The following is a 12258-nucleotide window of genomic DNA, read 5'->3' on the forward strand; positions in this document are numbered from 1 at the left end:
AAAGTCAAAAGAAGTCTGAAAGGCAACTGCTTTCATCTTTCTCTTCAGGCTGTATCCATACATGCACACACTGCCTCTATTGACTCCATTTCCTCCCATATTGTTTCCTTCTCTTTTGCGAAGTAAGAACTAAATCCTGCTTTCTAGAAAAAAATTCAAGGACTTACTAACACATTCACCGAAGTGAATTTACAGCAAACACCACCCCCCGCCCCGACACCCCCAATCTTCAGAATTAATTTAATGGAAGCCAGTTATTAGGATATCAGTTTTATGTTTGAAAATAAAGTGCATAATGACTGTCACTGAGAACTTTGCTGATTTCAGGTTAGCATAGTTAGTGTCAGTCCTCAGCAACATCAATAAAATACTAATTAAAACATGAATTGGTAACATGAGTCAAACTGAAACAGCACACATGAAAAAGAAGTTTTGTATAAATGGGAAAAAGAAAGGGAACAGAAAGTGAAATGGAATCCCTAGTCCTTTGTGGAACTGAGCCTACTATACAGCTATCCCAACATGCAGCATCTGAAATGAAGAATCACAGTCTGTTTGCTTCCCTTCTACTATTCCTGAATTCAGTTTGCAGCTTTCTGGTGTCTGACCGATTTCACCTCGGGTAGGGGAAGATGTATCTTGAGGGAGATCTACAGAGACAGTGTCAGACGAAGAATCTTGGCTTTCTGCTGAAACAGTGATTTGTGGCCAGCTACCCTCTGTTTCATCATTGCTATTTGTCCCTTCATCAGCCTCTTCCAGCTGCTGAACAGATTTCAAATACTGTTGTATTAGTCTGTTGTCCTGCTCGTTACTAGAGCTCTCTTTACTTTGCCCACACCCCCCATGGTCATCCTCTACATCTGAAGAATACACTGAAACAGAATTGCCACATTGTTTGACAGTTTCCACTGAAAGAGAGCTCTCCGTTCCTTCCGTTAAACTCTTTTCAGAGCTACACAAGTCACCGGCATGAGTCTGATCGGCCATGGAAGAATGAAAACCAGAATCTGGGAACTGCAACAAAGACTTTTCCTGAAGAACATCACTTGCTGGAACTAACGAAGCAGATCTAACATCTGGTGGGGTTTCTTGCTCAAGGGTGCATGATCGAATAGATGGTTCAGATGGACAGAAAGGACTGGCTGAAGGGATTACAGGTTGCCAAGTGGCACCTAAATTTTGTGTCACTGAAAGCTGCCATTGCTGAAGGGATTTAACCTGTAAAGTATAGAGAGAATTTCATCACGAAAGGCAATTAAGAAAGTACTTTGATTTCTAGAATATTTCTTGCAATCAGCAACAAAGCTCTAGTATAAAATTTAAGACCAAGTGAACTAACTAAAGTTATACATTTAGGGAAAATATGTTCTTCCCACTGTTAAATAACAGCTTTTAAACCTAGATGCCCAACACTGACAGAGCACACAAGCCTCACAGTTCAAATACCTGAAGAAAAAGGAATCTGCTCTTAAAAACAGAAAGGATGGTGAACCTTTATGAAATAACCCATGCTTAAGAAAACAATCAGTCTTATTTTTGGAAGAATAGCTTATTAGAAGATGTATTAATAACTTTTCTACTTTAGAAATGAGTTGCTTACAAGCAACATAACTTGACACCATTTCATTTGCCCTGGGCATCTAGCAGTCACATCATTCTTCACACTTCTGCTATGTTTATTTAGCTTCCCTTGCATTTTGTCCTCCTTCTCACACCAGGCTATAATTAGCCTTTTGTAACAAAACCAGTGTTATTGCGCTAATACTTCTGAATGTTATTTTTCAGAATACCAGTATAGCAAACAACATGGCAATGAGATTCCAATAAGCCACCCAAATCATCACTGGAAACAAAAATGAACCATATTGGCTATCTCTTCAGGATCTACAGTGTAAAATAATGCCTTTCAAATTCATACGTAAGCAGAAAAAAATAAGAGGACTAAAACTATTTACCTGGTTCCAAAGAAATCTGACAGCTTCCTCCTGTACAAGCCTCTGAATCTTATCTTCCTCTCTTTCTTTTCTTAGTCTGCAAGAACACACATCCAAATTTACGCAGCTTAAATAAGCAACATTTGGGTACCAAGATCAACAAGAATACATAAAAATGCCTACTTATATAACAGCACTCTTGAAAGATACAACAGAGCCTAACATTAAGACATTACCGCAGTCTGGCTTGCCATAAATATCCAGCTGCTGACTTCAAGTTTCTTTTTCAGAGTTACATTAAGATTCTGCTTCCTTTTGCTGCAGCACATTTATTGACTTGCTAATACTTTAAGTGCCTTTTTGTAAACTGAACCCGAGCTCATCATTTTAAGTAGACGTGCTTCTTTTTCCTGCACAAAAAAAACCCCCAAAACACTGCTTCTTCATTTCAGATTACGCTCTCCCCAACTGATATCACTTGGATGTAGGCATGATGTGTAAGCATTGGGGGTTTCTAGAGGTTCACTGAGGGCTCAACTTGATTCACAGAACTTTTGTCATTTGTGATAGTAAAAGAAAAGAGCCTGTCACACTGCCAGTTCTCAAACTAATCCTGAAAGATATTAACTAAGTCTACAATTTATATCTTACAAATGGAGGAACTTTGATAATGATCTCCTCCAAACATGGATTCATAGAATCAAAAAAAACAGAATCAAGCACAGAATCACATTTTAAAATTGTATCATGCAAGGCAGAGAGAGAATTCTTCTTTTCACCAGTTATAGAGGAATCACTCTCAATATGGACACTTTATTTACAGACTCTGTAATTGCTAGAAGACAAGTTTAAAAAAAAAAAAAAAAATCACACTTAGCAATTTCTATTTTGGTTATGTAGTGAAACATGCAAGTCCTGCTAATAGAGGAATAGAAAAACTTATTCTAACCCAACCCACTCACAGAAGGCACTTCGAGAGTATGAACAGCTATGTGCATAACTGTGCTTATCTTACAGAAAGCGATCCTCTACTGTAATCATAGTTTTATATTACCAATGCTAGGTTCTACTGTGAGTAGTTATATCAAAACCCATTTATACCTGTTCTGAAATATCCTGGAACAATGGTTATATTCATTCAAATTGGAAAATACACAGCATGAGCTCAACTTACTTTTCTATTTCATCAGTTAAGCAAATTATGTGCTCCTGCATTCTGTTTAGTCGAATTTCATACCGCACTTCCTTGGCTCGGGGATGATGGTTCCTCGTGTAAAATCCTCTCCAGCAGGCTTGAAGCTTGGTAGCTGCTTTAGCCATTCTTTGCAGTTCAGCTGCGCCTTGATCGACAACAGCTAATGAATCAGAACTTTCTCCTGCCATCTGGTCAGGACAGAGAGTTGTAACTCCCGATTCAGCACCTACCAGGGTGCTGGGGTGACTATGCAGAACTTGGTCTTTGGAGGATGCTGAACAGTTGCTAGTATTAGCAGTCAGGCTACCTGTTAGTGGATCAGGAGAAGGCAACAGCATACTCTCTTTGATATTCTCTTGAGTTTCCACACTTCCTACTGCTCTGTAGGAGTGCTCTCTTGAAGCTTCTTGCTTGTTAGCTGTTTCTCCTCTATTAACATCTCTCACACTTTCGATCCCTGTATCATCATCATCTTCTAGGCCCAAATTGATTCCATGTAGCTTCAGGTCTGAAGTAGGAGACACTGGAGACAATCCTGAAGCAACTGGCATGAAAGTAGACTCTGAGGATAAAAGGCTGCTGTTTAGTTTGTCTTCATCTGTCTGTATATCTTCAAGGTATAGCTCCTTGCGTAAACTTCTTTCAAGAAGAAAAGTGTTCTTTACTGCATAGGAATGATCATCATTTGCACTTGGTCCAACCCAAGAATTCTTCTGGATTATAGGTTCTAGATAGGCAGAAAGCCATATTCAAAAGTGTCATAGTATTTCAATAACATATCTTCTTTTAATTCACAGGGACTCACAATTTGTTTTACACAGTTAGAACCTGGGTGTGTAAGAAGATCTAAAATGCTAGTAATGATAAGCATTATTTCTACATAACAATAAGGACAGTAACTACTTATCACAGTAACATCCACAAACTTTGCAAATACTGGGTACGGTAAATTGCACAACCTGCCTCCCGCTGGAGAAGTTACACTTTTATCACATGGAACAGTCAAAGTAATAACTCTTTAGTTCATTGGATTGTGTTTTTCACCTAACAATCTTAGTAGCATTTCAAGAAATGAATAAGCATGGAATGTATTTTTAGAAAACAAAGTATAACTTCAATTGAAAATCTCCAAAAAAAATCAATATAATAAAATAATAACACGGCCTTGTTCTGAAATTCTCTCCACAAAGTTATCTGTGGATATAAAAAAAATTATTTCCACAGGCTAGATCACAGGTGCAGATTAGGTTCTTACCACTTTCAAGAACCATCTGTGGTGGCTGGGCTGGACTGCTGTGTTCGTAAGTAACTGGCAGTGTTTTGTTGGGAGTAGAAGATGTAAGTGGTCCTTCGTTTTGGTTTTGATGCATCAACTGCCTCTGGTGGAGCCTAAGCACAGAGTTCCAACAGATTTTATATTTCTTTTAAACTTTTTTGGTACAGAAGACATCTAAAAGAAACTACCAACTACTTTAAAGGAAACAAGTGATCAAACCATTCTAAAACAAGAGGCTAGTTATGCAGATCCCTACACCTACAAGACACTAACAGGACTACTCACAAAGTAGGGGATTGCACAGACTGCTCCTGTTCCCCTTCCTCCTGCCCCTTTTTCTTCGTTACATGCACATGTATCCAAAAAAAAAAAAAAGGAAGAAAAAAATCCAACATGCAATTCCAACTATAGACTGAAAACCATGACGTATTTCTACACATAAGGAAGGAAGGTATGCAGATATTTTAAGTGTGTACTGCAGGATATGTTATGCTTGTATGTGTAGATGAGTTTGAGGAATGGAGGGAGCATCTTTTACATTTGAAAATAACTAAATCAAGGAAAGGGTATCCCTGTTACTAAAGGGAAAAAATCCTAATACAAATCAACAAAAATTGCCACAAACATAAAATCATCCTTTACAAACTGAGAAAACACACAGTTTGTTTCAGCCCAGCTAAATTCAAAGATCATGAGGTAGAGATCAGAAAAGTCAAACTGTGTTAAAAGTCATATATGTGTGTGCATATATATATATATATATATATGAGTGGGGATTTTTGGGTGTTGGGTTTTTTGTTTTGTTCTTTTTGTTTGGTTTTGTTTGTTTGGTGTTTTGGTTTTTTTGTTTGGTTGGTTTTTGTTTGGTGGTATGTGGTTGGTGGTTTTGGTTTTTTTTTTTTGTTTTTTCGGTTTTTTTGTTTTAAGAGTTATATTTTGCGAGCCAGCTTCCTGAATTTTCTCCAGAAACTGAAACGGCCCGAACATTTCTATAACCTCCTCCTGGAGATCAGTCTACACCGACAAAGTATGCAGCAGCTCCTTCCAGATGCTCCCCAGTTTCCAGCCTTTTGATGAGATGCCGCCCTTCTGCTCACCACAACACTTTTGCTGCCCACCTTTCTACCCACACTGTGCCACTTACACAGCCTGCTCCTTTGAGCTGAGTCTTCTGCTCTGATTCTTCTGCAAAAAAAGTTTGTCAATAGGTCCTGGGGAATAGGGATACCTGTATTGTTACATTTCTAGCTTTTAATCCCAATTAGTTCACCTTTTCATGGGAGGAAAGTGCACCACAGTAACTCTCCTGATCTACTTGCATAGACCTTAGCAGAATGGCTACAGCAGGCTCTATAGAGGCCTCTGCTGACAGACCCAAGGTGCCAGATACAGAGATCGTCAAGAGCATCACCAGGAACAGTGCCCCTCAAAGGACAACCTTCACTTTAAAACCAAGAACGAACATACTAACAAGCAGCTAATACACCAGTGTACCACAATAATTTTCATTTACAATTAGAACAAAAGTTAATCTAAGCTCCCTTTTGAGGTTTTCCTCACTTTCTTCATGGCAAAAAATCTCAGTAGGTAGTTTGTTTATTTTAATCACAGTCCTGACACAAGTCGCCTTCAATGTCCTACAGAGCACAGACTGAAAAATATAGAGAATTTGCCCCTAGATTGCCCAGCAGGCGGGAAAACACTCCTGCTGCTGCTGCTGTCTTGCCTCTCATTCCCCTCTAGGATACATCCTGTACCTCCGTTACTCTTCCCATCTCCAGCCCTCACTGCTGCTTTGAAATACTTAAAAGGAAATGTTATTATATCTAACACATAATAAGACATATAATTATGTTCTCAATTACGTTCTCTAACAATAGAGAAACAAGAAGTTCTCACCTTTGCTTACTCAGTATTTTTTCCAGTTTGGCATCCTCTTCAGTCTGGAGACCGTATGTAGATATAAGAGGACAAACAGTAGCCAAGTACTGGACTAACTGAACATGCTGTCCAGGTCGATATGATCTTCCTTTACCCTGACTGTAGAGCCATTCTGCTTTCAAACTGTTGGGAAAGGGGAAAATGGCCACCATTAATGCATGGCATAAAACGCCTAACTCTCCTTTGAATACTGTTCTTCTCGTAGCTACCTAAGAGCTAATCTACATATCTAACAAAAACTTGGAACATGAGCAGTGCCCACAAGAACTGGGATTTTCATTACCTGACTAATGAATAAAGTATTGCCTCATATAAATATAGATGAAACAAAAAAAGATCTGACACACTCTGCAGTCTCTGCTTTATCTATGTGTAGTCTTTCAGCACGGAAAACACATTTGCATGAGTGAATTTATCAGCAAAGCTTTCACAGAAACAGAAAAACTCACACAAACGTGCAGAATAGCCACAGAGAGAAAATCTTGCTGACAGCGTTCAGTAATTAAAATCTGTTTCTAATTTAAATGCTTTTTAGTCTGAGAACATTTAATATAATATGTTCACATATAATACTACCGCTAATAGACAAAACTCTATCAGCCATGAAAAAAAATTCTAGAATTTTTATAGGCAGCTTTTTGGTAACCTCATAATAATGCTACGGTGAAACAGAAAGAGGAGTGGTTTGCCTTTGACCAAAAAGGCAGTTTTTTATTTTATTAACTGGGAAATAAGACAGTAATGTCCTGGAATGTGTTAATGTATTGGACTAGAACATGTTTATACTGGATAATATTTACACACTTGGACTGTTCTGATGTCAAGAACTTTAAGAAGACATCTCTACTGTCATACAGATATCATAGTGGTATGATAATGACCACAATGATACAGTAAGAAGTGACGTGAGCAAAGTGATATTTTACTAACTGATACAAAAAAGAAATGCCAAATCTAGAAATGCATATGCAAATCAGACCCTTTATAAAAGAACACATTTGAGTTTCCCCCAAGATAATAGCTTTAGTATCTGCTGATTGTCTCATTCTGCAAAGTCAAAGAGGCTGTAAACTTGGAAGGGATAACAGACCATTGATAAGTCGCTAGCACAGTTTTGCTCTCTAAAAGTGCTACTGTGAGATGAGTAACAAAATCAACTTTAACTTTATACTTCTACTTAAATAAACTTGTGACTTCACATAATAATTCCAGTGTAACAGATGAAAAATTTAGCAAAAGCAATAATGTCAATTGGCCTGTATCTCATTAGCAAGGCAAACAGAATTTCAGATCATTAGCACTTTTCCATTTATTCTTATATAAAAATGCAACTTCAGGTTAGCAAAACTTTACTTTATAATTTCAGAGATTTAATGATATGATGTCACCTTTCCTTCTGAGAAATCACATATCCATCAAGAACTTTAAGGTTCAGACACCAGCTGACAATATATGGCCTGTAGTCAAAGCCAGGGATAGAAGGTGTGGCCATCACACAAGGATTGTTCATAATTGACAACTGTTCCAACTGACGAAGAGAGGCCAGGAAAGAAACCTTGAGAAAAACAAGATATATTCGTTAACTGAAGGGAACCATTAAATGCTTACAGAATGTACCACATTTCTCTAGTTACAGCCAGATATCTCACACAAAACATGATTACAAATGCAAATGTGATTTTCAGTGTTTTTTCAACATGAACATCTTCAAAGGACCTTCTATCAACTACTGCCATTTTCCCATTAATTCTCCTGTAGGTACTATCGACCTCGGAAAGTATTAGCTTCTCTTAAAATCTGAGAATTGGGCTTTATGTATAGAAAGGTATAGTATTTCTATGATTCCAGTTCACTATAACAGGCATTGAGATTTTCACAAAAAAAGGGCAAGCCAAAAAGCTGAGAAACACTGTTTGGAGAAATGTATTACCAAAATAAGATTTTTCTTCCAACATGGAGGTCCAACTGACAGTTTTGGCTGCTACTTATATTAAAAAAAAACCACCAAAACCAAAACCAAATAAAACAATAAAGACAAAAATCACAGGCAGAATATTTTTCTCTTACATGATGCTTGAGAAATAGATAAAATAAGACATGGGCCCAAAAACATTCAGTTGCAACAAGAGCAATTCAAACCTCTGTTCTAAACACAGCAGCTGCAGAAGCCCTTTGCAGCAGTTACTCAGCTCAGTTTTAAACCTTCAGACAATCATGAAAAGCTCTCTATTAATTTAGTCCTCAAAGTATACTTCTGACATCCTTGAATAAATATAAAAACAAAAATAAAAAAGGCAAAGTTTCTTTCAAGGACAAATTTTAAGAAGTATCACCTAGCTTGTGCAGCTAGTGAAAAGTACAGTTATTACATATAAACTATTAAAAGTTACTTCTGTCAACATGGGTCATGTCAAAGTAGGGACCCCATTTCATTTTTATCCAACTATCTCCTTTCAGTCTACCTAAAGACAAGGTGATGTATCTTCTATATCTTACCTCATTTAAGTCTCTGATTTCATTTTCTGCCAAAGAAAAAACAGTCAGATTCTGAGGTAGGCAAACAGGGGCAGCGCGAAGTGAAGTTATAATATTTCCATGTAGCAACAGAGTCTATAAAATAAAAATATGGTGATGAAACGTATGTTTGATCAAAACCCCCATATTTTTTGTTTAGGCAATACCTGAACAAAAGAACTATAATTAAGGTTTTCTGGCATCATCAAAATTATTTTTGTTTATTCCAGCAAAGGAAAACTAATTTCTATATTTTACAGCAAAATCTTCTCATTTTAAAATGCAGAACTGAAGTATAGTGATGGTTACAAAAAATGTATTTGGAAACATTTTTTCTCTCAGTGTTCATGCTGAAAGAGTTAACAGTATGTTTTGTCTTGATCCATGATATGGGACAAGAGAACCAAGAGCTATGAACAAGATCTCACCATGTTATCTTTATCAAAATCATTAGAGTGGCCATAGAAAAATCACTGCCTTAGTTCCTGCAACTTGAAAACAAGGAAAAGAATTCTTACATGCTTCCCTCTAGAAATTATAGAGATTAATTAAAATGCTTTAAGAGCTAGTGTTTGAATAATGAATGCTTTAAAAGGCAGCAATTTTCAAAGAAAATTTCTTTATGCAAAGAATGTAACAAAAACAGAGATAAAATGGCATCTACCTTCAGTGACGTAAGCTTGGAGAGATCGCCTAATTGAGCTATGTTATTGTCTGACAAATCAAGATGCTGGAGAGAGAGACAGGAATTGATTTGTTCAATGGCCTACAAAAATAAAGAAGTCAATTACTCACAGTAACTCTTTTTTAGTCAGTAAGTAAAACCAGGTATCAATAATTATAAATTATTTCGAAAGCTAAAAAACACGAGATAAGTAACCCAAAACAAAAACCGTGTTTTTACCCAGTTTCATTTTAAAGGTGATAATTCTTTTCCTATTTTGGGGACTATATCCCAATTCTCGTTACATTTCGATATCAAACCTTTTATTTTTTTCCTAGAGAATTCTTGTCCAAAAGTTGCCCTCTTTTATTTCATAAACCAGTAGACACAAAACTTCAACTTTTGTTCCAACCAAAACCAGAAATATATTCAGATTTCTTTGCAGCATTTTCCAAATTTCTACAACACTAGATTCTGGAAAATATATAAAGACTAAATACTTTACCTTAAGGTTATTTCCTGCCAAGTTCAGCCATTCCAGGTGCACCAAATCCTTCAGCCCTTCCACATATCCAATACTATTATGAGGCAAGTTTAGCACCCGAAGCTTAGTCAGTTTTGCTACACCCATCATTCGCACCAAACGATTGTTAGCTACAGAGAGCTGCAGATTGACACACAAATAAAAGAAACAGTTTTAACTATTAAATTGCACAGACAGAATAGGCTTTTATTTTTAGTGGCTAAAAATCTAATCCAACAGGAACTACTTCAATCTATGTACTTCATTTTTAAGCAAATAACACAAACACAAAAAAGTGCAAGATCCAGGAAATAAATTACTGATCAAAGAAAGTAGTCTTCACAACTCACTCTGCAAACTTAAGAGGAAATCCTCCTCCTAGCAATAGGTAAATAAAGGAGAATAAATGAGGAATCATGTCATATGAAAATAAGATTTTAAAATCAGAATTGCCAAATCGTTGTGCAAATTGTTGCACCATTCCTGGTGTAAAATCATACTTACTGTCAACACGGCGGAGGACAAAATATATCTTACATCATTCTCAAAAAGATGCCAACAGGACTGTAAATCACAAACTTTTTAAAGGATAAATCCTGATTAGATATACACATTAATAACATGACCACCAAGCTGGCAGATAGCAACAAACCCCACCTCTCCTATCTCAGTTTAGCTTGTCTCTAGAAGCTATTAGGTGACTTCAAGTCCATCCGGAGGCACTTTCAGTGATAATTAGCATGGACTTGTACAGGTTTGCCCCGGAGGGATTAATATTGATTTTTGCAAGCACAATGCACATGCTTAACATTGTTATCACTAATACCCTCATGAACTTAAACGGACTGTTGCTAGTACTAAAATTAAGGATAAGCACTAGCAACATCAGGGCCTACCTGAATCGATACGTTAACAAGACTACATAGATCCCTCCCACTTCACATTTTTTTATTTGTTATTTCTATTTTAACCTAATCCACATGGCTTTTTTCCTTCTTGTAAATTAAGGCTACTAATCCTCTTTCTTTGTGAAAAGAAACCCAAATGGGGAGGAGAGTCCTGTAGGTACATCTGCATGTTTACAATTACACAGAGGAAAGATAAAACAAAGTTATTTTTAAGGTTACAAAGCTCAAGTATTCAAAAGCTAACAAGTACCAAAATTTGGGTTATCGGTGACTTTTCTAAGTGTTCTTACAGCCCCACCCCTTAGGATTTATTTAGTTCATTTTTAGTTACCTAGGTAACTAGCAAAACAGCCTCCCCCACTATCAATTGTAGAGCTACACTGAAACAAAGCTTTCTATTTTAGTTAGCCACCATTCATTTTCCTATGAAGACAATAACTGCTAACTTACTTCAATTACATAATACGATCTAAAAGCAGAAGTATTTTAATTAGCATCACAGTACCATTATTTCATAGCAAATTCAAATCAAGTAACACTGACCTGCATCAGATTCCTGCACTTCTCCAAGTGTTCCAATTTAATTATCTGGTTTTTGTCCAGAATCAGAGTATGAGTATCAGCATCGCAGGGTAAGGTTGGACCCAGTTTTTGCAATCCTTGACCTGACCAGTTGACTACCAAGCCTTAGAAGAAAAGAGAGAAGGGAAGGGAAAAAAAAAAAAAAAAACAAAAGAAAAAAAAAAGAGAAAGCCCCAAAGTCAACACTTTCTGTATGAGAACATGCACTGAAAAAGCAAAGCAAGATAAACAGGTTTGTTTTATAATGCATGTAGCTAATTTGCAAATACAAATGAACTTTCTTTTCCACATAAAACTGAAGCAAATTACTTCAGACCAAACATATTAAAATAACTGATCCAGCTACTGGAAAATATGGATTTCAGGCCCTGCCTCAATAAAGAATTCTGGTGCAATTCTGGGGAAGTCAGTAACAGATCCTCTGAAGTGGGAAGCGGAGCAAGATTTCGGTAGCTAAATTTAAAGGTGTGATCTTCAAAATCCCAAATTTCAAAAGCCCCTAAATTTTTAAATTCTTCAAAGATTTCATGTTTTGAGCAGCTTGACAACTACCTATCTATGTGTAGGCACTATCTAAATTCCTGCTTATAGGCAAACCCAGAACAGGCCTAGCACACATCTGTAGGATCACACTCCATACACAGCAGCAATCATACCTATCACAAAAAAAAAAAAAAAATTTAAAAGGGGAGGGGTGTGGAAAAAGGGTGAGCATCAT

At 36.8% G+C, this 12258-nt stretch overlaps 1 protein-coding gene across 1 annotated transcript; it reads right to left on the reverse strand.

The window, feature by feature from the left end:
- Positions 1 to 504: 504 nt before the first annotated feature.
- CEP97 (centrosomal protein 97kDa) lies at positions 505 to 11644 on the reverse strand (the record flags this gene model as incomplete). The annotated part of the gene is made up of 10 exons (XM_009583652.1): positions 505 to 1221; positions 1959 to 2034; positions 3112 to 3859; positions 4388 to 4521; positions 6308 to 6472; positions 7738 to 7904; positions 8846 to 8959; positions 9528 to 9629; positions 10033 to 10191; positions 11502 to 11644. Coding segments are annotated over 10 exons (2525 nt in total), but the record flags the coding sequence as incomplete, so codon positions are not given.
- Between the last annotated feature and the right edge of the window lie 614 nt (positions 11645 to 12258).

The sequence above is a fragment of the Fulmarus glacialis genome, unplaced genomic scaffold (genome assembly GCF_000690835.1).
Source record: "Fulmarus glacialis isolate BGI_N327 unplaced genomic scaffold, ASM69083v1 scaffold9698, whole genome shotgun sequence".
NCBI lineage: Eukaryota > Metazoa > Chordata > Aves > Procellariiformes > Procellariidae > Fulmarus > Fulmarus glacialis.